Genomic DNA, 25,241 nt, shown 5'->3' on the forward strand with positions numbered 1-25,241 from the left:
TAAGTCCTAACAACCAATTTAAGACAAGTTTGGTAGCAGAGCAGGGTCTGTCTGTGGGGGGAGAGGCTCACCTTTGGACTCAGGAATACCTGAGTTCTCTGCCCAGCTCTGCCACCATCTGCCCTTGGGCAAGGGACTTAACCTGCTATCAGGGGAATTAAAGGGGAGCCTGTATGTGACATTTCCCAGCATGCGCTGGCACGCAGGAGGCAACTGTCAAATGGAGCCCTCTCCATTATCATGATCATTGCTTTTATTCCTGTTAGCAACTCCTGAGAGCCAGGCCCTCCACCAAATATATAACCCCCATAACCACTCAGAGAGCTGTAAACTCAGTCTGCACAAATACCCATAGGTGAGAAACCAGGAGAATTTTCTTTCTCATTCTCTGTTCCTGATGGCTCTAATGAGTTTAAGGTCTTGGGGATTCAAAAATAGCTTTAGGAATGAGGAGAAAAGCCAATCAATAGGACTTTCCATTTTTAATAACTCACCTTAAAGCCTGGCTTTCAGTGATGCCAGGCTATTATTGAAATCCAGGTGTGGTGCTGGGTTCAATCCCAGTGGTCGTGATAGATTTTCCTCAGAACTCAGTCTAGACCTCAGTTTCATAAAGCCTCTGCAGGACTGGTCTGTGTGCCTGAAAGAAACTAGACCATGGGTTGTAGCTTGTGGAATGTGGACTGCAGCCCCCACCAGGCCAGGCAGCCTCCCCTTCACTTCCTTCTCCTCCTTGTATGTATATGTATGTGTGTGTAAGCCTATATGTGTGTGCATGTTTGGAGGTGTGTGTCTGTGAATGTGTGTGTGTGTGTGTGTGTGTGTGTGTAACACAAAGAGAGAGTGACAGTGACACAGATAGAAGGGAATCTATTCCCAGGGCCTTCTTACTTCAGAGAGCAGCCATCTTCAAAAATGCCCAAAAAGAAGGAAAGAAGGTGCAAAGGCTAAGAATTTCCCAGGGATTCAAAGAAATGGTTTAAAAAGATGACCAAGAACATGGCTGTGGAGACTGGCTCTGCCCTTCTCATATACCCAGTGGTTATAATAACAATCAGGTGACAATTTTTAAAGAACTGTGCTGTGAGTACAGAGTCATATTATCCCAAATAGCCTTTACTATGCAATGAGGCAGGCACTGGGTCACCACCATTCCACAGATGGTTCAACTCAGTGTCCCTTCCTTCCTCCATGAAGTTTTCTCCGGTTGCTTGACCCTTCCCGGCAGCCCCTACCCTGCCTCAGCCAGGGAGTCTTCCCTTCGCAGGAAAGCTGTTATTCTCTGTCCTAACACCTACAAGAGTTAATAACAATAGCTACCAGCTACTCTCTTAGGTAGATTTTCTTATCTTCGTTTTACCAGTGAGTCAACTGAGGCCCAGAAAGTTCAGGAAATTTGCCCAAAGTCACACAGCTAGGAAAAATGGCAGAGCTGAGATTTGCACTCAGTTTCCTTTAGTGTAGCTCAGGGGTGGGCAAAACATGGTCTGTGGGCCAGATCACACCCAAACCTATTTTTGTAAATACTGTGATTGGAGCAATCATGCTCTCTTGTTTACACATTGCTTTCTCCCTACAATAACAGAGTTGAGTAGTTGCAATAGAGAACATTGCCCCACAAACCCTAAAATAATTACTAACTGACCTTTTCACTGATATTTGCAGACGCCTTGTTTAGTTTTTTATTCCCGATCCCATGCTCTTGACTCACTGCTTTGCCAGTTAGCATTTGATGGCACTCTGTTTATATTGCTTTTAGTTTACAGTGTTTGATTTTATCTTCCCAACTAAACCGAGTCTACCTTGGAGCTGTGAGTGTTCATACAACAGCCAGTCCTAGGACCTCCTATGGGCCAGGCTAGGTGATCATATCACCAGTGGTTCTGGTGCCTCAAACTAATAGCTCAGACATGGTAGGTGCACAAGCAATACTAGACGGGTTGAATTGGAGTGTTTCACCCAAGTAATGACAGAAAACCTTCCCTTGAGCTGAAAACCTAGCAAGTGCTTGACACTTCCTGCCTCCATGTCCCCGCCTCCCCTGCCTCCACCTCCCTTTCTCACTAAGCAGAAAGTTAGTGTGTCTCTCCCCAGACTGCAGACAGCCCTCAGAGCTCACTACCTACAGTTAAGAGCCTGCTCCAGCCCCTTGGGGAGCATTGCCTCATTTGAATTCCAGCTCCAGATGAAATCCATACCAATAATAATCTGTTTTTAATTTAAAGTGAACTGCTAAGGCCCTTTCTTCTTGGTGATCTCGCTTCAACAGACCACAATTAGCCCTCTGGAGAATGCGATTGAAACCATGTCCACAGCCAATGAGAAGATCCTGATGATGATAAACCAGTACCAGAGTGACGACAGCCTTCCCATTAACCCGCTTTCCATGCTCCTGAATGGGATCGTGGACCCTGCTGTCATGGGAGGGTTTGCCAAGTACGAGAAGGTGAGGACTTGCACTCTCCAGGCTGCAGTGAGGACAGAGCTGTGGTGGGAGGGCCCAGGGGGCAGGTGCAGCTGCACATCACTCATCTCTGTGACTCTTTTTCCCCCAAAGGGACACTTCAGCTCAGTTGTACCTCATATACCTTTCAGAGCATCAACAGCCTCATTCGTGACCCCTTCCTCCCACCCCGCCCTCTCAATGCCACACTCTGTGGTGGCAGGAAGGGGCAGGGGTCTTGGCCCTTACCCCACTGGGCATATCCAGGCACCTCTGTTGAGGAAAGGCTCCAGAGTGACCACGAACCAGATCATAAAAGTACAGGAGCCACAAACCAAAGTACATGCTGCTCGTGTAAACACATGTCTCATACAGACAATTGAAAAGACCTCTACAAGTGGAAAGAATGAAACCAAGAATCTGTGAAAATATAGATAGGATAGGAGAACAGCTACAAAAGTGGGTCAAGTTGTGATCTAGACATCCAGGTCATAAGGGCTCCCCAGGAATCCCCACACATAGGAGCTGCAGATTGCGTTTTTGATCCTCCTGGTGTCCATGGCAAAAAGGGAAATGCCATCGGTCATATCAGTCACAGTTCCCACTGAAAGAAAAATATCAATTTCTCAATAGCTTTTCCCAGCATTGAAGCAGAATAGAAAGTACATATTTGATTTCCACTTAGGCCATACATTAGTGGGTCACTGAGGAGAAAAAAGTACTCCTCATTCTAATAAATCTCATGAGGAATTCCCTGTTATTTTTTCTGTGTCATCCATTGATATAAAAAAAAAGAATACAACACAGTAGAATAATTCCAGGGACAGTAATTCCAGTTACCCAATCAGTTTTTCTGCTACCAGTCCATATAGTCATCGCTGGTAACCCTTTGTTCAGCTTTGAAAAATATGTTTGTGTGTGTGTGTGTGTATATATATATATATATATATATATATATATATACACACGCACATGTATGTGTGCACTAACTGAGGACATGAGTCCCAGAAAGAGCTAGGGGCTGCCAGGGTCACATGCAGTGAGGGAAGTGGTGAACTGAGCTGGAACACCCCCAGGTGAAATTCCTCCCTGAGTTCTTCTCCCCAGGGCAATGCTCTCAAACTTGAATGTGCACCAGGATCCCCTGCAGGGCTTTCGAACACACAAATACCCTGCTCCCAGAGGTTCTGAATCAGTAGGTCTGGGTAGGACCCAAGAATTTACATCGCTGACAAGTTCCCAGGTGATGCTGATGCTTCCGGTAGGGGACCCCACTTTGAGAACTACATCCCTGGGATTTGTGATCCTTCCCACTGGGTACTGACCTGAGCCTCCAGGAAGAAGAAACTGTCCCTCTCAAATGAAATCCTCTCCCAGTGCCATAGGTGGGTTGTGGGATCCATGCCAAGTGCGCAGGAAACCCGAAATGCCTATCTGTCCTCCCCAGGCCTTCTTCACTGAAGAGTATACCAGGGACCACCCTGAGGACCAGGACAAGCTCAGCCGCCTCAAGGACCTGATTGCCTGGCAGGTGAAGCAGCGCTGGACCGGGAGAGGCCCTCTCCCTCCCTCGCCCGGGTTCCCTGGCCCTTTGCTAGGTAGCCTCTGGCTGCCATGGCCTCATTTAACCTCTGCTTGTGTCCCTTGGATTTCAGCCTGTCTTCTGACTCTGCATCTTTTCTCAGCAGGCTCATCCTGGAAGCAGGATTTGGGGCACTGTACCCTTGGGGTGCTCTATAGGTGCCAGATGGCAATGCCATGCTGCGTGTCACTGAAATTGCACCTTTGGGTGTTGAATTCAAAGAAGGTGGCTTTTCCCAGGGGAATAAAATGAAAGCCAGGCACTCGCACACCCACCACCACCTTACCCCCCACCCAGCAGGTGCCAGTCAGACCATAGAGGATTTTGACCCCCAGCCTCACCTTTCCTCCTTCTAAGGCTGACCCAGCTTGCGGCAGATAATGCTCAGATGGATATCTGGTTTTGAAAATAAGTGAGGCCTTCGGTTGGTTTTCAGTTAAAGGGCCTGCATTCTGCAGGAGCTGCTCAGCCCTCCGGGGCCAAGTCAAAGAATCGGCAGGCACGTCTCCCCACCGCTGCTCACCCCCACCCCCAGTCTTTGCCGGACTTCCCTACATCCTTCTCTCTGTGCACCGTGCCCCTCTCCTCCATGCCCTCCTCTCTGACTTCCTTCTGTGCATCTCTCTCTCTGTGCCCCTGTCCCCCTCTGCTTCTCTTCCTCTTCTCTCCTCACTTCCCATCTCCTCCCCTCCTTTCTCTGGCTCTCTCTCTCGTGTTTCCCTCTCTCTCCCTGTATTTCTCTCTCCCTTTATTCCTCTCCTCCCCACTCCCTGGAGAAGAAACAATCCATCAGATACAGCCCCCCCACCACCCAACAACTAGAGGCTTTCAAAGGACAGGCTCTCCCTCCAGGCCAGCGGCAGCCCCTCCTCAAACATCCACCTGCTCTCCGTGGAGCCCTCGGCACCCAGCACACAGGCTGGGCTCCAGAGGGCAGGGGCTGGAGGAGGCACAGGTGGGAGCAGGGGCAGCAGTTTGCCGCTGGCTGTCCTACCTCCCTCCCTTCATGCCAGTTACCATGCAAAGAAAAGCCTGCCTGCTATTGTGGTAGGGAGTTTTTGTTACTCTAGGGAAATCAGGGAACGAGAAACACTGGGTGCAGCCTCTTTTCTTAAAATAAGGATTCCTAATTCAGGTCCCTCTCTGCCTCTGCCAATTAATGCAAAGAGAGGCTTTAAAAATGAAATACCAAGTGCTGCACAGATGCTGTTTCCTGAATGCACTTTGTGTGTCTGGAATTTTCTCAGCCTTCTTACCTTGTGCCATCTGTGAAACCCAAACATCCCCCAGAATCCCCAGCCGTTCAAGGTCATTCAAAGATGGTATTCCCCCCTTACCACCCCCAACCTGGCAAGCAGGAAGGCCAGGCTTTGATTGGTTCCCTTCCCCAGATATTTCTGGGGTGCCCTGGGAGGGCTCACATGTCCCCCAAAGCATGGACCTCACCCTCACAGCACAGTTGATATGAGGTTGTGCCTTCTAAGAAAATTCTGCCAAAATCTTGGAGGTCATGGAAGGACAATACAAAGAAGGGAGACTTTGAAAGCATATACAGCATTAGATGTTGCAGCTTCTAAGAGCCGTTGGCTAGACCTCTTTGGAGGACGCCCCCTAGTGGCCACCTTCTCCTTAGCACGGCCCCTTTCCCCTTGCCACCAAGCTACCAAGGCCACTCGGCAGCACAAAGATTTCCAGGGGCCATGTCCCTTCCGCCCAGAGTCCAGGCACCCTAACTATGGGCACTTGCACTCAAAAGATGCTTCCCTGTCCGTGGTGCAGGCAGCCTTTTCACATTATTACAGACAGCAAATAAGCTCATCCTCATCCATTCGATTCATTCTTGCTCCTTATATTTAGTGAGCCCCTGTTGTATGCTGGCAAGAGAAAGATGGTGCTGGACAAAATCAGGCCTGCCCCCAGCTCTCTTGGAGCTTAATTCTAGATTGGATCTTGGTTTCATAAAATCAGATACACTTTGAATTTTCTCAAAACATTGGGTGTAGTTGCATCCAGTCTAGCAATCCAACAAAAGGTACAGCTTTCAAAGTACTTTTTGTGTTCAAGATTTCACAGATTTTAAGATCGGTTGCTTCTGAATTTTTTTCTTTAAGAAGATTATATTTATTGGCACGGAAAGATGTCTACAATACATTTTTCTTTAAACATTTTGTGAAATATCACATAAAGAAAAATACACATACCAAAAATATACAGCTTGATGATATATTTACAAAGCATACACCCTTTTGACCACTGCCCAGATGAAGAAATAGAATTCCGATAGCACCCAGAAGCCCACTCTGGGTCTTCCTGTAGTCACTGCCAGCCCTCTCCAAGGTTAACCACTATCCTGCTTTTACAGTAATCATTTTCTTGCTTTAAAAATAGTGTTTTACCACTCAGGCACCCTTCCTGAAAGCTGTAGTTGACTTTTGCTTATTTTTGACCTATATACATAGGGATTTTTTTGTGTCTAACTTATTTGCTCAATATTACATTTATAAAATTCATTCATTTTGTTGTACATAGCCATCATTCATTCATTTTCATTGATATCTAATAGTCTGTACCAAAATGTATTTATTTATTTTTCAACTTATGGAGATTTAGGTTGATTTCAGTCAAGGCTATTACAGGTAATGCTGTTCTGAACATCTTTTTATGTGTCTTTTTGGCACACACATGCACAAGTTCTGTTGGATGTGTACCTGGGCATGGAACTGGCTATGTTATATGTGAATATCTGGTTCCAGTAGGTACTTCCAAACTTCCCTCAGCAAAGGTTAGTTTTGCCTGTTCTTGACCTTCATATAAATAGTACTATACAGTAGGTACTACTGTGTCTGGCTTTCTTTGCTCAACACAATGCCTTTGAGATTCGTCCTGGCTGCTGCATATATCAGAGGTTTGTCTATTTTGTTTCCAATATCCATTGTATGACTATATAATATACCAGTAACATACCAATTTATTCTTCCGTTCTTCTGGGGTAGGCACTGGAGCTGCTTGCAGGTTTTGTGTAGTATGAATGAAGTTCTCACTCATGTCTTTTGATGGACATAAGCACTCAAGTCCCTCAGTATATGTCTAGTAGTGGGATTGCCAGGTCATGATCTTAGCCTTACTGAATACCAAGGAAGTTTTCCAAAGAACCAACCTTGGCTTTGTCGATCTTTTCTGTTGTAAGTTTGTTTTCCTATTCATTCATGTCTACTCTTACTTCTATTTCATTTCTTTGACCCTCTTTAGGTTTAATTTTTTGTCCTTTTACTAATATCTTGAGACGAATGTTTAGCTAACTTTTTTCTGTTCTAATATGTAAAACCACAGCTATAAACTTACTTCCATTTACAACTTTAACTATATTTCACTAGTTTTTATATGTGATATATCTGTTATCATTCCTTTCTTTTTAAATTAAATCTTTGTCTTGTCTCATAGATGGAGAAATTTTTGTCTGTTTCTATACATTAACTAATTTTAAATAATGTTTTTAAGGCCCTCTTTATTCTCTCTGTTTCTTTCAAGTTAGTTTATTCATTCCATCATTCCTTCCTTACTTTTTGATTTCTTTCCTACCTGTTGGTTCTGATCTCTGTCTTTCATATTTGAGATTTTCCTCCAATGTCGGGTGATCCTTGGAAGTTTCTTCATAGTTAAGAGCAAGGCACTAAGAGCTGAATGGAACTGTGTACATGAGAGATGGCTTTGTCAACTGGGGTGTCCATGTGGTAAGTGAGTGACCTATGAATGTCTGTATAACTTGGGACAGTTAATCTCCAGAGAGATTCTTAAAGCTGCTGCACAAGAAGGTGACCTGCCCGCTGTACTGCTGGAACTTGGGGATTGAGAAGTGAAGGTCCCACTGCCAGTATGCGGACTTTCCCTTCAACCCCATTCCCATGCAGCTCCTCACCCTGTCCTCTGTATGTCTGGTACCATTAGCCTACACCTCATTGTTCTGATTGTTCTAGAGGATTAGCTCCTGTTTGCTGGGGAAATGGGTGGGCATAATGCTTGGCTACAGGTGACGTGGCAAAAACCTGGAGCTCTAACTGCTCCTGTCACAATTTCAACTCATGCCTTTATGTTCAGCCCCTCAATTCACCCTAGCTTTTCTGGGATTCCTAGTGCCTATAATCCTTGAGCCCCTCCTGGGTTCCTAGAGGCAGATTGGCCTCGTCTTATCACCAATTCCCTCCTCTGCCCTAGAAGGTCTCTTTCCATACTCCATCCTCCTGACAGATTGTGGGTCACATTCACAGATGTCTCCTAGTTTCACTGAAGAGTTCAGTTTCTCCTTTATCTCGTCATTGTGGGGAGACCTCTAAGAAGAGGCAGAAATGTCTTTATGTCACCATCATGGAGACCTTTTTGTTCAAAATAATATATATTCTATCTCTTCGCACCCCTAGTTATGTTTCCCCAAGGCCACACTGCTTCCTCAGCTGTTGCCTCTAGCAGTGGCCACCTCAGCTTGGCTGGTCTCCCTTCTATCTACCATTTAGACAGTATCCACTGATCTCATTTGTTGATAAATAAAGTTTAACTCCCTCATATCAGTCATCTGCTCCTCCATCCTCCTCCCAAGGCTTTTATATCACTTTTAAACAATTCTCTATTGGCTGTCTAACTAGGTGTACTAACAACTCTGTCTGTATCTTTCTCCAACACCCACATAAAGTATAATCGGATTTCCCGTGTCGTAAGAGGCTGTGCCCACCCCTCCTTTTCCTTTCAGCCCTTCCCTTCTATCCCCCAGCCTCTGACAGTCATACTTTCCCTTCTGCATGACCAAGAACTTCTTGGGCAACACGTCAGTCAGAGCAACACAGATTCTCCTCCTCTGGCCCTGAAGGCTGCCTCACAGTGGATTCCATAAGGGGGAGACACTCCCAGACATATAACCTCTAAAGGGGGGAGCAACCATCCTGTTTGGCAAGGGCAGCTGGAGCTCTTTCTCCCATTTCCAGAGCAAACCCCAAGGCCTCAGCTTTCCCACTTCTCAGGATTGGCAAACCTGTGTGAAGATCCCCGAGGACCCCAAGGCCCTCAATGAATTCTTACCAGGCAGACGTGACTTCCTGCCTTTCTGGGCCGGGTCCCAGGCTGAGGCCAGGTAGCCAGCCTCTGGCTCACTGTTCACCACACCTTTCTCTCCAGATCCCCTTCCTGGGAGCCGGGATTAAGATCCATGAGAAAAGAGTGTCAGAAAATCTGCGGCCCTTCCATGACCGGATGGAAGAATGTTTCAAGAACCTGAAAGTGAAAGTGGAAAAGGAGTATGGTGTCCGAGAGATGGTATGGATGGTGCCTGTGGCTGGGAGGGCTGAGCCAGGGTGGAGTGGGGGGGCGGAGGATGGTGGGAATGGAACTGGCAGGCACCCAGCAGGTGAGCCTGCCCGTAAGGTGCAGACCCTGAGGGCCAGCATTGTTGGAGCTGATGATCCAGGGGACCTTCCTATAAATGTGCCCTTTTGAGTCACCCCCACATAAACACCAGGTGCAAATGGAGCCCTTAGCTCTTAAGGGTCCCTGCTAATAATAAAAGTCACATTGACAAAATCCCTACTATGTGCCTGGCCTGATCTAGGTCTCACCTACTAGGTCATGTAGTCCTTACAACAAGCCTGGGAAGTAGGAATGATTTTCAACCCCTTGTATCTGTGCTGGAGGTTTGGAAGTGTTAAGTAATAACACAAAGACTGCATAGTAAGTGAGCGCAGGGCAGACCTTTCACCAGCTCTGTTGGCCTCCCAGTGCTTTGGGCCACCAATAAGCTCCGTAACCTAAAGAGGCCACTGGTCTGGTGCTCTCAGGGACATCTTCACTATCCTCTTCCCAGAAAGTGGAGTCATAAAACATCAAGGCTGTGCAGTTCCTTAAAGCCATCTGGCCCAATCCTCTGATTTTACATATGGGAAAACTGAGGCCCACAGAGGGAACGTGAGTGACTGAAAGAGTGTAAAGGTGAACTCACGTCTTTCATCTTCTGGTCCAGGAGCTTTTCTATGAGGCAAGTTTCCTCTCCCAACAGTTACATGACACTGCAGTGCAATTCTGATATTAACTACTCAGAAGTAGGTCAGATTTCTCAGGTCAATATCAAAGCCCTCCACAAAACTCTCCTCACTTCGGGTATAGGGTTTCCAGGCCACCTGCACTTCTGACCAAGTGGTTACAGATTTGGAGGTTCCCACTGCCCTTTCAGGTTCAAGAATTCCACCGAACTCAAGGAAGCATTACCTTTGTGATTACAGTTTTATTATAAAGAATGCAAATAAGGACCAGCCAAATGAAGAAGACACCTAGGGTGAGGTCTGGGAGGGTCCCAAACACACAGCTTGTGTCCTCAGAACACATCACCCTAGGTCCCCACCAGCATATCAGTGTGGGTCACCAGCCAGGAAAGCTCCCCTCAGTCTACGTGTGGAGAGCTCTTATTGGGGTTTCATTATATAGTCAAAATGAGATGAATTGTTTGTCTCGTGATTGAAATCAGTCTCTAGCCCCATTCCCTCTGTGGTGGCTGAGTTGACATTACCTGGCTCAAAGCCTAGCCCGAGCCCTGTAGTCACAAGGCTAGTCTTTTACTCCATCCTGTCTTCTCATTAGCAAAAAGGGGCCACCGCAAATAACAAAGACACTCCTGTCACTGGGGAAATTGCAAGAATTGAGAGATCACCTCCCAGGAACCTGGAATAAAGGCCAGCCAAATTCCTTATTAAACAACAACCCCCTAGCCTCAACCAGCCAGAAAGATTTTGTACTAGTGCCGTGTTCTGCCCCACGGCTCCAGCTGGGAGGATGTGGGAGGCAGGAACCAGCAGATGGGGAAGGATACAGCAATAAGGTAGAAGTCGCATTACCTAACTCCCACCCCACCCCTGGGCCTGACTGCTAACCTCACTCTTCTCTCCCACCTGCAGCCCGACTTCGAGGACAGGAGAGTAGGCCGTCCCCGGTCGATGCTGCGCTCCTATAGGCAGATGTCCATTATCTCTATGGCTTCCATGAACTCTGACTGCAGCACCCCCAGCAAGACACCCACTGAGAGGTAGGTCCCTGCCCCAGGCAGCGCCTGCACCCCTACCCTCTCCCCTCTCAGCTCCCAGCAAAGCCTCGCCAATTCAACTTCTGTGTCTAAGTCTGCCTCCCAGCCCTTCTGTTTAAAAGCCTTTCCCTGCCTGGTGCCTCATTAAAACCCTCACAACCGCCCTGTGAAGCTGCTGACTTGAGTGCATCATGAGAGAGTCATCTGACCCTGAGAGGTTAGGCAGCTTTTCCTGAGGCAGGCCCTGCAAGGCTAGCCCACAGCCTCCTTCTCCCGGCCAAGTCATCTTCCTCAGCCAACCAGAGGCCCCCACATGGCCTGCACAGTCCTGCATCTTCCCACTGCTGCCAGGGGCCCATTCCCCAGGATTAGCACCACAGAGCTCCTCCTCCTGCACCCACCCATCTGTCAGGGGCCCCGGCCTCCACCCCGAGAAACGGCTCTCCCCTCCCACCTTCCGGGAGCGCTCTGCCCTACCTGCCCAACCCGACTTCTCTTAGAGTAGATACCAGATACCATGAATCTTGAGCCTGTGCCCACGCAGAGTATGCTGAGGGGGGCCTCACACTCATCTCATGGCCATGCTTCAAGGTCACACAGCAAGGTCCCCTTTTACAGAAAGGAAATAATGGCTTAGGGAGGCTGAGTGATTAACTCAAATGCATCTAGTAAAGGGGGCAGTGTCTGGATCTGAATCCAAATCCATATGTTTAACCAGTTTTCTCTTCTCACTACAGTCTGTCTTTCTAATAGCTGACCTCTTTCAATTTCACTTTACCCTGTATTTTGAATGTCTGAAAATTAATCAAGTAGCTCCCCAAAGTCTGCCAGGTAGGCTGATTTGCCCCCACCCCTGTAGTGACAGCTGGGTCCCTGCAAGGCAGTTCCACTAAAGCTCTAACTGCAGTTTCTGTCTATTGTCCCTCTTGCCCTTCAGCTTCGACCTGGAATTAGCATCCCCCAAGACTCCAAAAGCGGAGCAGATGGAGCCAATCATCCCCGGGAACACTCTGCCGGAGGTGAAGCTGCGGAGGTCCAAGAAGCGGGCCAAGAGGAGCAGCGTGGTGTTCGCCGACGAGAAGGCCGCGGCCGAGTCGGACCTGAAGCGGGTGAGCAGCTATGGCAGGATATTTCTGCAGCACTGTCAGCAAGTCTCTGATGTGTGCCGGCCTCTGTACGCCAGGCACCGAGAAACTGTCCCGCCCAAGCCTCACCTTTGTGGTGTGGTGGGCGTCACAGAGGCAGTGGGCACCTGGGGAGCAGGGCGCTGAAGCACTTGCCGTTGCCCATGCAGCCTGCACATGACAGAATCGGGGTTTGCACCCAGGCTATCAGACTCCATCCAGCCTGTGTGTGTCTTTTCAACAGAGTTGTGCGAGGATGGAGTGAGGCCACCTGTGCACCCACTGACCAGCCGAGCAGCCCTCCCTGTGCTGGGCTGCTGTTTCCCCCTCTCTGGGTCCTCTTCCCCCAGCCCTGAGCTATTCTAACCCCTGACACTCAGACTCCACTAGGCTCCTTCAGTGCCAGGGGTCCCACTGGGGATGCAGTTAGGAAAATCTCACTGCCCTCGCTTAGAGAGTTTTTGTTTTGTAAACTAGTAACTATTTAATAATGAGACTTATTAGCATTGGGTTCAGGTTTGAACCCCTGAAAGCTTCCTCCTGAAAGAAATCTGTTGAAGACATTCTGAGATCCTGGGAGTAGAGAAGGTTTAGCTGTACTGGCAAGGGAGGGGCGCCAGATTGAAGGGCAAGGTGCCAGCTGAGATGCCTTCCCATGAGAAAGGCTCCTCTGCACACTTCCCAGTAGATTCAGAGGCTTGCCAAGAGAGAAGACTAGAAATAAGTTCTATGTTTTACAGTTCTATAGGATATCATTCACAGGGTAGTCTAGGTGACTGACCCACCTGCCCCAACCCTGGAGTTGTATAGTAGGCAACCTGTGCAACCACATATGGCAGGCTGGCAGTGCATGATGTAAAACAATAATGAACTTGGAGCTGGATCCACAGAAGCCTTGCCAAACCCTCATCACTGACTTTTTAGGGCCTAGGATTACCTCATGCTAAGCTTGTGTGTGTGTGTGTGTGTGTGTGTGTGTGTGTGTTGTGTGTTATATTCATTCAGCTTTCCAGGAAGCATGAGTTCATGAGTGACACCAACCTCTCGGAGCATGCGGCCATCCCCCACAGGACATCCATTCTCTCTCAAATGAGTTTTGCCAGCCAGTCCATGCCCACCATCCCAGGTATGCACCCTGTGAGCACACAATGTATAGTCCAGACCACCAGCCTAGCGGGTGGAGGATGGGTGGGGACTGTGTCTACACAGCAAAGTTGGCCAGGCATCCTGGAGGCAAGAGGCTCTGCTCAGAGCCCCCATCCTCTGAATCCCCCTCACACCCACCCATCTATGGCTGAAATCACCCCAGCAGGTTGTACCTTGAGGCTGGGGTGGAGGCCTGCTGTCATTCTGGTCCTCTGGATTCAGTGGGAATCTATTTGTCACACCAGGTGGCCCTGCATTCTCATTTAGCCAATCCTCCCCAGGGGCCAGAGGTCCATCCCTGGTATGTGCCTAAGCCCTGTGGTTCCTTTGTGGACTGGAAGACTATTTCTGGAATTTACAGTAATCCTGCCACATCTACATTGGCGAGCATTTGCTACACAGGTGCTGCCTATTTCCTGCCACTCACCACGCCTGGTGCAGAGGTCAGCAGCACACAGATGACTATCCCAACTCCCAGGAGAGAACCTGAGGCCCTGCCCGGGAACATGCACATCCATGAGCGCTGCATCTGGCAGGCAGCAACTCTGGCGTCTGCCACTCTGTGCCAGGCTCTCTGTGCCAAGGGCCAGAGGAAAGAGGGACAAGGCAGGCTGGGGCTGCCCCGCGTAGCTCAGCAGGCAGGGCTCAGTGAAGACCCGTGCTCATTCCTGGGGGCTGGTCAGTCCAGGCTCTGTGCTCATGCTTCTCCTTCGGGATTTCACTTACACCTCAACACATACCTGTGAGATAGATAATGTCATCAGCCCCACTGGGTGGATAAGGAAGCTGAGGCGCTGCAGATCTCAATCTCCTGCCTGTCTCCAGCTAGTAAGTGGCAGAGGTGGATTTCAGACCCAGACCCTGTGCCCTTGAACCATGCCCCCAACCACCACCCAGCCACGCCAGGCAGAATGACCCCTACCTGGCGATGGTGTGTACCCGAGCATGCAGTCTCTCACTGCTGCCCTCTCAGCATCCTGGAAGGCTATGCTCTTCCCCCCAACTTACCAATGTCAAGACTGAGGGTCAGAAGGTAGCTGATTTTTCAGGTCTGTGTGACCCCATGCTGGGGCTGTAAGCTCCAGCATTCCCCACAGGCCCCTGCCTTCAGGGAAAATGAGAAATCCAGGTTCCTGGTGTTGGGAGGCTAAGGAAGAGTATGCTCCCATGGTCTCCCTGCCTTGAAGCAAAAGGTTTTAGCCCCTGAGGAAGTCAGGGTCCAAGTGGCCAGGGCCTTCCTCCACCTCAGCCTCCATGTTGCCAGCATAGAAGCTCTCAGATGAGGTTTAAGTGGGGCCAGCAGGCAGGCCACTGTGGGGTTTGGCAAACCTCACCCAAGAGAACAGCTGCATGGGCCCTCAGCACCTGCCTAGCACCATGACGTGTGCTCCCTTCATCCTCTCTCTGTCCCCTGGACCGTCTCCCATGTGCCTCCTTGGGCCCCTCCTATCCCTTGGGCACCCCATCCTCTGCCCACCTGCTCACACCATCTCTCTGCTTTCCTCCCACCCTTCTCGGTGGCAGGCATGCCCGGGATGGAGGATGCCAGCTCATCCCCCCGCCTCAGCCAGACCTTCTTCCCTCTCTCAGATGGGGACAAGAAGACACTCAAGCGGAAGAAAGTAAATCAGTTCTTCAAGACAATGGTGAGGAGCCAGATGGGTGGAAGGGTGGGAAGAGAGCAATGCCAAGAGAGGAAGAAATGGGGGCCTGTGTGTGGGCACCTGTGTGGCCACTCCCAGGGAAAGATCAGGGCCCCCAAGGGCTGGGGCACTGGTCAGCAATGCCCAGAGTACAGCTCCTGGGCCCTGGTCACTCCTCTGAGCAGGACTGACCCCAGCTGGGTTGCAGGGATGCCAAAGGGATACGCAGGGCCCTGAGACCTCAGAACTGGAGGCTGTCCTTTGCCTTAACTGGCATTTGGTGCACCCATCAGAACCACAGGAGACGATTGTCTTTGGAAGCTGAAAGTGCTTTTTAATTTTTTTGAAAGAGATTTCCTTGTCAATATATATTACAAAATCCTACTAATTAGAAGTTAGTTCCCAAGCCCTGACTCCTTGAGTGCCACCTCCTATAGTACTTTGCTGGTCTTTGCCTGAGGTTAAGATGGTGGTGGTGTCAACACTTCTGATCTTCAAGATGGTATAAAAGCAAAACTCAGGTACTTCCACCCCTACAAGCTGATGACCAGCATTCAGTGGATCAGGCACTTTCCAAACATGATCCTACTTGACCCTCCACTGTCCCTGTGAGGATTTCTTAAGACTCAACATTGTCAGGTAAGCAACTTGCCCAAGTGCACACAGTCCATGAAACAGCAAAGTGTGTGCTCTAACCACTGCATAGCACTGCCTTTCTGAATACACTTGAGGTCACAGTAGCTCATGTGCCATGGGCTTCAGGTGGGGGTCAGTTTAGAAGTCCGTGTAATTGGGGCAGAGAAGCTGCACCTTGGTGCTCACGAGACATCCATCTTGGTGTTGTGTTTGTTTATTTTCTTCCCTCTGAAAGCTGACCAGCAAATCTGGTGAAGAAGGCAAGCAGATCCATGACTTCCTGTCATCTGACCCATGAGATGCTGCTGACCAGGCCTGTACCTGGGGGCAGGGAGAGGAATTTCCAGAAGAGAGATACCATGGGACATTGATGCCTCAAAGACTGAGAGACCTCTGCCAGTCACTCTCACTTAGACGAGGATACAGCACTGATCCAGGCCCCAGAACTTGAGTGACAGCAGACCCAGTGCCATGGGGGCAGGGATCCAGGTGTCCAGGTGATGGGCGAGGACAGCCCACCATGACCATTGGCCACATGAGGAACCAACAATGCTTTCTCCCAGTATGCTGTCCCCAGCATCCTAGGCATATCTTTTTATAACCCAGTTTCTTAGGTATAAGGAGCTGTATTTTTATTTCATTTTCTAAGTCCTAACACTTAACAGAAAGCCTCTTAAGTAGTCTTTTATTTTATTTTTGGTTGACAATTTTGTACTTCACATTTTTTAATACAACCAACCAGTCTTTTTCTTAGCTGATTGTCCCCAAAGTGTTACTATTTCTTACTGACAATAAAAATGGTTCCATGGTTCAAGTATGCCTTGTTGCATAATTCTTTCAGCTGAATTCCTCAAGTCCAGGCTTGGGCAGGTGAGGGTCAGGAAGGCAGGCAACCCAAGTCCTGCAGTGATTTTAAGGGACCTGGTTCCAGCCTGTCCCACTGCAGAATCTCTCCATTTATGCCACTCCTAAGAATCCTCAGAACTCCAGCTCCTTAGAGGCTGAGTGCTGGGGCACAGGGATGCGAGAATCTTCCTTCTGTAATCTGCATAGTGGAGCATTTGATACTCCCATTCTTCTCTGCTGAAAAGAGATGGCAAAACCACCCAACCAAATGCTCAAGAGTTACTAAAAGAGATGGCTGAGGTCCAGTGGGCTAATTGTCCAGGCTTTGTATCTTGTCAATCAGTCAAAAGTGGTAGCTTTTCTTGTAGGAATCTCCAGGCTCCTCATATGAAGCCCAAGGGTGGCAAAGAGCTTATCCAGGCAGAGAAGAGAGGATGGAAGTAGAGGCCCACCTTCACAGCCTGCAGGGGGCTGGGAGGAGTATTGACAGGAAGCTGAGAACACCATTTGGAGAGGAAATCAATCCTGGGAGAATTTGAAATGCATGGCAACATGAGGTTCAGAGCTAGGGCCATCTAGAGACCTTGGGGCAGATGCTCATTCTTAGAGGCTTACCCTCTAGAGATAATGAGGGATGGGACATGATGATAATAACTCAAATTTATTGAGCTCTGAATTTCCCCAGCACAGTGTTAGAGACATGACAAGAATTAACTTCCCAATGTGGGTGGGTGGGTGGGGAATTAAAGATGGCGGCATGAGGGGTGAGACAGAACCCTCCTCCCAAAACCACATATACTATAAAAAAATAACAAATACATCAAATCCTGAAAGAGAAACAGGAAAGGCTACGGCAAACTCTCCACTGAGGAAACCAGCAGACCTCAAGGAAAAGGGTAATGTAACAAAGCCATGATCCAGAGGAACCCAAGCCCTTCCCCCACCCCAGCTCACTGGAGGGAGGAAGAGAAATGGAGCAGGAAAGGAGTGGAGGCCTAAGACTGCTGAACACCCAGTTCTGGAGATCTGCTCTGGGAGCACGAACTTACATTACATGGTGCTCTGGAGATTCATGGTGTTGAAAAGCTAAGACAGATGGAATACTTGGGCAGACTGAGAAGCCAGCTGCTTATGGAAAACAGAGATCCACATCTGGCTGCTCTGGGACAAAAGAAAGGTGGACAGTCTGAGAGACTTCCTAACAGTGAGAAGGCTGCTATAGGGGCTAGGATTGCACAGGGCTTGGTGCTCAGGAGAAAGGGCAGGTGGAAAAATTGTCTGGGCACACTCTGCCCAGCAGGTTGGGAACTTTCAGGACTTCAGGCATTCCATCCCCCTGGCTAGCTATGGAGCTCCAAGGCCCCCCACCATGATACACAGCCTGCTATGCCTTCCTCCTGGCAAGCACTGGCTTGCAAACTGGCTGTCCCTGCCATTGCCCCAGGCCAGCCAGAGGGCAGCACTGCCTACAGCAATTACAAGTGCAAAGCATAGAGGCTTCTCCCTGCATGTTTGGCCCACTAGCCTTGGCAGAGGAGACAGACACTGCAGCCAAGAGGCAGGAAAGACCTCTTTCCTCCAGACAGGCACCAGCACTGCTCCTCTGCAACCCCCACCATTGATCCAGGGGCTGAACAGCTCCAGAGAGTAGAGCTTCTGGGCACTAGAGGGTGCCACATACAAATATGAAACCTCAAAGGAACCTGGGTCAAACCAAAATTCCACAAACACCAGAAGAGGGCCAAGTGAAACTGAATTCATCAATCTTCCTGAAAGAGATTTCAAAATAAAAATCATAAACATGCTCACAGAGCTACAGAAAAATATTCAAGAGCTCAGGGAGGAATTCAGAAATGAGATACAAACATTCAAGAACACAGTATCTGAAATGAAACATACAATGGAGGGATTTAAAAGCAGATTAGATAAAGTAGAGGAGATAGTAGATGAAATAGAAATTAGAGAACAGGAAAAGAAAGAAGTTGAGGCACAGAGAGAAAAAAAGATCTCTAGGAATGAAAAAATATGAGAGAACTGTGTGACCAATCCAAATGGAACAATATTCACATTATAGGGGTACCAGAAGAAGAAGAGAGAGAAAAAGGGAAAGAAAGTGTCTTTGAGGAGGTAATTGCTGAAAACATTAACAATCTGGTGAAGGAGATAGTCTCTCAGGCCATGGAGGTACACAGATCTCCCAACACAAGGTACCCAAGAAAGACAACATAAAGACATATAATAATTAAAATGGCAAAGATCAAGGATAAAGACGGTATTAAAAGCAGACAGAGAGAGAAAAAAGATCACATACAAAGGAAAACCTATTAGGCTACCACCAGACATCTCAACAGAAACCTTACAGGCTAGAAGGGAGTAGCATTATATATTTAATGCAATGAAGCAGAAGGGCCTCGAACCAAGAATACTCTACCTGGCAAGATTATCATTTAAATTTGAAGGGATTAAACAATTTCCAGATAAGCAAAAGCTGAGAGAATTTACCTCCCATAAACCATCTCTACAGTTTATCTTAGAGGGAATTCTATAGATAGAAGTGTTCCTAAGGCTGAATAGCTGTCACCAAGAAAAATAAAAACATAGTAAAGAAAGTGGACCAATTAATTAATAACCTGATGCAAAATCAATTCAACCACTCCCAAAGTCAGTCAAGGGATAGAAAAAGAATACAGAATATGATACCTAATATATAAAAGAATGAAAGATGAAGAAGAAGGAGGAAAAAAAGAACCTTTAGGTTGTGTTTGTAATAGTATACTAAATGAGTTAAATTAGACTGTTAGATAATAAGGAAGTTACCCTTGAACCTTTGGTAACCATGAATCTAAAACCTGAAATGGCAATAAGTACATACCTGTCAATAATTACCCTAAATGTAAATGGTCTGAATGGACCAATCAGAAGACACAGTCACTGAATGGATTAAAAAAACATGACCTTCCTATATGCTGCCTACAAGAGATCCACTTCAAACCCAAAGACATACACAGACTAAAAGTGAAGGGATGGAAAAAGATATTTCATGCAACTAATAGGGAGAAAAAAGCAGGAGTTGCAGTACTTGTATCAGACAAAAATAGACTTCAAAACAGAGTCACAAGAGACAAAGAAGGGCATTACATAATGATAAAGGGGTCAGTGCAACAAGAGGATATAGCTATTATAAATATCTATGCACCAACATAGAATCACCTACATACATGAAACAAATACTAACAGAATTAAAGGGGGAAATAGAAAGCAATGCATTCATTTTAGGAGATTTCAACAACCACTCACTCCAAAGGACAAATCAACCAGATAGAAAATAAGTAAGGAGACAGAGGCACTAAACAACACATTAGAACAGATGGACCTAACAGACATCTACAGAACTCTACACCCAAAAGCAGCAGGATACACACTCTTCTCAAGTGCACATGGAACATTTTCAAGAATAGATTATATACTGGCCACAAAAACAGCCTCAGTAAATTTAAAAAGATTGAAATTTTACCAACCAGCTTCTCAAACAACAAAGGTATGAAACTAGAAATAAATAACGCAAAGAAAACAAAAAGCCCATGAACACATGTTGGCTTAACAACATGCTCCTAAATAATCAATGGATCAATGACCAAACAAAAACAGTGATCAAGCAATATATGGAGACAAATGACAACAAAATTCAACACCGCAAAATCTGTGGGACACAGCAAAGGCCATGCTAAGAGGAAAGTATATTGCAATACAGGCCTACCTCAGGAAAGAAGAACAATCCCATATGAACCGTCTAAACTCACAATTAATGAAACTAGAAAAAGAAAAACAAATGAGGCCCAAAGTCAGTAGAAAGAGGGACATAATAAAGATCAGAGCAGAAATAAATAAAATCGAGAAGAATAAAAATAGAATCAATGAAAGCAAGAGCTTGTTCTTCCAGAAAATAAATAAAATAGATAAACTGTAGTCAGACTAATCAAGAAAAATGAGAGTCTACACACATAAACAGAATCAGAAATGCGAAAGGAAAAACCAATACGAACAGCACAGAAATACAAAGAATTATTAGAGAATTCTATGAAAAATTATATGCTAACAAACTGAATAATGTAGAACAACTTTCTAGAACAATACAACCTTCCAAGTCTGACCCAAGAAGAAACAGAAAATCTGAACAGACCAATTACCAGCAATGAAATTGAATTGGTAAACAAAAAGCTACCTAAGAACAAAACCCCTGGACTAGATGGCTTCATTGCTGAATTTTACCAAACATTTAGTGAAGATCTAATACCCATCCCCCTTAAAGTTTTCCAAAAAATAGAAGAGGAGGGAATACTTCCAAACAAATTCTATGAGGTCAGCATCACTCTAATACTAAAACCAGACAAAGACACCACAAAAAATAAAATTACATACCAATGTCCCTGATGAACATAGATACTAAAATACTCAACAAAATATTAGCAAATCAAATTAAAAAATACATCGAAAAGATCATCCATCATAATCAAGTAAAATTTATACCAGAGATGCAAGGATGGTACAATATTCAAAAATCCATCAACATCATCCACCACATCAACAAAAAGAAGGACCAAAACAGCATGATCTTCTCCATAGATGCTGAAAGAGCATTCAACAAAATTCAGCATCCATTCCTGATAAAAACTCTCAACAAAATGTGTATAGAGGGCAAGTACCTCAACACAATAAAGGCCATCTATGACAAACCCACAGCTAACATCATAGTTAACAGGAAGAAGCTGAAAGCTTTTCTTTTGAGATCAGGAACAAGACAAGGATGCCCACTCTCCCCACTTTGATTTAACATAGTTCTGGTGGTCCTAGCCACAGCAGTCAGACAACACCAAAAAATAAAAGGCATCCAGATTGGTAAGGAAAAAGCCAAACTGTCACTGTTTGCAGATGACATGATATTGTACACAAAATACCCTAAAGAATCCATGCTAAAGCTGCTAGAACTAATAACTGAATTCAACAAAGTTGCAGGATACAAAATTAATACACAGAAATCTGTTCCATTCCTATATACTAAAAATTAACTAGCAGAAAGATAAATCAAGAAAACAATTCCATTTGGCATCAAAAAGAATAAAATACCTAGGAATAAACCTAACCAAGGAAGTGAAAGACCTATACCCTGAAAACTACAAGACACTCAATGAAAAAAATTAAAGAAGACACCAATAATGGAAATACATCCCATGCTCATGGATAGGAAGAATTAATATTGTCAAAATGGCCATCCTGCCTAAAGCGATCTGTAGATTCAATGCAATCCCTATCAAAATACCAACAGCATTCTTCAACAAACTAGAGCAAATAGTTCAAAAATTCATATGGAACCACAAAAGACCCTGCATAGCCAAAGCAATTCTGAGAAGGAAGAATAAAGCTGGGGGAATTATGCTCCCTGACTTCAAGTTCTCCTACAAAGCCACAGTAATCAAGCCAATTCGGTACTGGCACAAGAATAGACCCATAGATCAATGGAACAGAGTAGAGAGCCCAGATATAAACCCAAGCATATATGGTCAATTAATATATGATAAAGGAGCCATGGATACACAGTGGGGAAATGACAGCCTCTTTAACAACTGGTGTTGGCAAAACTGGACAGCTACATGTAAGAGAGTGAAACTGGATTATTGTCTAACTCCATACACAAAAGTAAACTCGAAATGGATTGAAGACCTGAATGTAAGTCATGAAACCATAAAACTCTTAGAGGAAAACATAGGCAAAAATCTCTTGAATATAAACATGAGCAACTTTTCCTGAACTCATCTCCTCAGGCAAGGGAAACAAAATCAAAAACAAATAAATGGGATGACATCAAGCTAAAAAGCTTCTGTACAGCAAAGGACACCATCAACAGAACAAAAAAGCATCCTATAGTATGGGAGAATATATTTGTAAATGACATATCCAATAAGGGGTTAACATCCAAAATATATAAAGAACTCACACTCCTCAACACCCAAATAGCAAATAATCCTATTTAAAAATGGGTGGAGGATATGAACAGATAATTCTCCAAAGAAGAAATTCAGATGGCCAACAGGCACATGAAAAGATGCTCCACATCGCTAATTATCTGGGAAATGCAAATTAAAACCACAAATGACATATCATCTCACACCAGTTAGGATGGTCAACATTGAAAAGACTAGGAACAACAAATGCTGGTGAGGATGCAGAGAAAGGGGAACCCTCCTACACTGCTGGTGGGAATGTAACTTAGTTCTACGATTGTGGAAAACAATATGGAAGTTCCTCAAAAACTAAAAATTGAAATACCTTTTGACCCAGAAATTCGACTCCTAGGAATTTACCCAAAGAAAACAAGTTCCCAGATTCAAAAAGACATATGCACCCCTATGTTTATTGCAGCACTATTTACAATAGCCAAGATATGGAAGCAACCTAAGTGTCCATCAGTAGATGAATGGATAAAGAAGATGTGGTACATATACACAATGGAAAACTATTCAGCCATAAGAAGAAAACACATTCTACCATCTGCAACAACATGGATGGAGCTGGAGGGTATTATGCTCAGTGAAATAAGCTAGGCAGAGGAAGACAAGTACCAAATGATTTCCTTCATTTGTGGAGTGTAACAATGAAGCAAACTGAAGGAACAATATAGCAGCAGACTCACAAACTCCCAGAAGGGACTAGTGGTTACCAAAGGGGTGGGGAGGGAACATGTGGGTGGGGAAGGTGGAAGAAGGGGATTGAGGGGTGTTATGATTAGTATACATGGTGTGTGGTGGTCAAGGGGAAGACAGTGTAGCACAGAGAAGACAAGTAGTGACTGTGGCATCTTACTACGCTGATGGACAGTGACTGCAATGGGATATGGAGGGGACTTGATAATATGGGTGAATGCAGTAACCACAATGTTTTTCATGTGAAGCCTTCATCAGAGTGTATATCAATGATACCTTAATAAAAATAAATACATAAATAAAAAAAGAATCTCAAATCTTGATAGCAGCCCTAAGAAGTGGGTATGATTATTACCCAGATGAAGAAACTGAGGCAGAGAGGCATAAAATGACTTAAAATCCTACCCTTGGTCAGTAGAAAGTCTGGGATTCCAACTGGACAGCTGGATGGGAAGCCCCCACGCTGTGCTATCTGCTGGCACCTTCATGACAGAACATCCTGAGTCCTGTAGACTTTGCCCATTGCAGTGTCTTCCTGGTGCCGGCCCAGCTTCCAATTCCCTCAACTCCAAAATATTCTTTTATGGTGGTGAGTGGGGTTTTGTCTGCAGCGAGAGTTCCCTAGGGTGGGGTCCAGTGGAGGCTGGGAATCTGACTGAATTTACTTTCTAATGGGCGAGGAAAGTGCATGTGGACAGAGGAATGTTCCCAAGAAGGAGAGGAGCTGAAAGCTTGGGGGCATCTCCACGCCTTCACAGTTGGTAAGCCCCCATTGCCCCTGTGCATCCTGTTCTGCCCTTTCGTGTCCAAGCTGTAGGACTGAGCTTCTGAGTCCTGCTTTTCCTCTCAGGGCATGTTAATGAAATCCCAATGTTTAATCTCAAAATGTCTGTTTCTCCAACTAGTGGGAAAAAATGTCAGCAAAGACAAGAAAACGGTCTCCCCTTTTCCCACAGCTGCGGAAAACCAGATCCTATGCCTTGAAAGTGCAAGTGTCATTTCACACTAAGGAGTCTTGCAAAACTCCCAGACTCAGAGACTCTTGCTACGTTCTGGGAAAATCAGCTTTAACCTCCAAAATTTCCGTGGCTCTGATCTGCTCACTCAACAGCGTGTGGTCCTGATCATAATATTTCTGAGTGCCCTTTTCTGACAATTGCCAGCATCTGTGGGCTGTTTACCAAGCCTGACGGGGCCTTGGGCACTTCTCCTTTTCCCACAGAAATGGAGGAAAAAGGGAAACTGGATGATTATTTAAAGTGTGAGTCGAATCTCATTTCATCAGGACTGTCCCCAGGTTGACAGCCTGCCCGGTGCTGTGGCAGAACTCCGGGCGCTGCAGGTACAAGGCAACACCACCAGCAATAATAACAAAACAACACTAATGACACAGCTGCCGTTGCTGGGGCACTTGCCCGTGCATCCTTTCCCCAGATCCTCACACCAGTCCCACCAGGAAGGTCGAAGCTCCAACCACACATGGAAAACCCAGGCCTGGGGAGTTGGCCTCACACCCTCGTCACCCAGCGAGCCGGGGGCAGCCAGCTGCATCTGCTTCTAGGCTCTTAATCCTTATTTTAATCTCACTTCTGACCTGAATCTACCTGTGCACTTTTGGCCTTTGACCTCAGCAGTGGCAGACTCTGCACGTCCTATACCTGTTTTGAAAGTTTCCCCACAACGGCAATCATGGCACCCAGGATAAGTGAGGGTCGGGGCTGTGTCTCCAGAACACCGCTCCCTGGCGCCATGGGCTGTTCCCTTCTGGGAAGCCAGGTCTGTCCAAAGTGGTTACTAATGCCAAGGAAGCATGTATGTGTGCCTCAGAGCTCCCAGGGAGGGAGGGTGGGCTGGCCTGGGATGGTGGGGGAGTGGGAGGAAGGAGCCACTTGCTGTGTCTTTGCCTTTCCTGATGCAGTTTTTAGATACCCTTAGACACCTTTTCATCCAACCCTCTCATTTATAGTTAAATGTCTCACCCAAGGCCACACAGCTGTGACCAGCAGGACCCGCTCTGGAATCAGGCCTGCTTGACTCAGCCTGGTTTCCTTCCAGGTACTTGGCTTTCG

The 25,241-nt window shown here is 46.4% G+C and overlaps 1 protein-coding gene across 1 annotated transcript in view; it reads left to right on the plus strand.

Annotated features, from left to right (window-relative positions):
- The window catches only part of DOCK2 (dedicator of cytokinesis 2), a 412,382-nt gene extending 395,937 nt beyond the window's left edge, over positions 1 to 16,445 (plus strand). Inside the window, exons 45-52 of the mRNA XM_036884746.2 lie at positions 2,270 to 2,446; positions 3,891 to 3,974; positions 9,189 to 9,326; positions 10,955 to 11,082; positions 12,017 to 12,188; positions 13,209 to 13,329; positions 14,874 to 14,995; positions 15,864 to 16,445. Of these exons, the coding sequence (XP_036740641.2) occupies positions 2,270 to 2,446; positions 3,891 to 3,974; positions 9,189 to 9,326; positions 10,955 to 11,082; positions 12,017 to 12,188; positions 13,209 to 13,329; positions 14,874 to 14,995; positions 15,864 to 15,926 (1,005 nt within the window). The 3' untranslated portion in view covers positions 15,927 to 16,445. The remainder of the gene's footprint in view (positions 1 to 2,269; positions 2,447 to 3,890; positions 3,975 to 9,188; positions 9,327 to 10,954; positions 11,083 to 12,016; positions 12,189 to 13,208; positions 13,330 to 14,873; positions 14,996 to 15,863) is intronic.
- The last annotated feature ends 8,796 nt before the right edge of the window (positions 16,446 to 25,241 follow it).

This window comes from Manis pentadactyla, chromosome 2 (assembly GCF_030020395.1).
Source record: "Manis pentadactyla isolate mManPen7 chromosome 2, mManPen7.hap1, whole genome shotgun sequence".
Taxonomy (NCBI): domain Eukaryota; kingdom Metazoa; phylum Chordata; class Mammalia; order Pholidota; family Manidae; genus Manis; species Manis pentadactyla.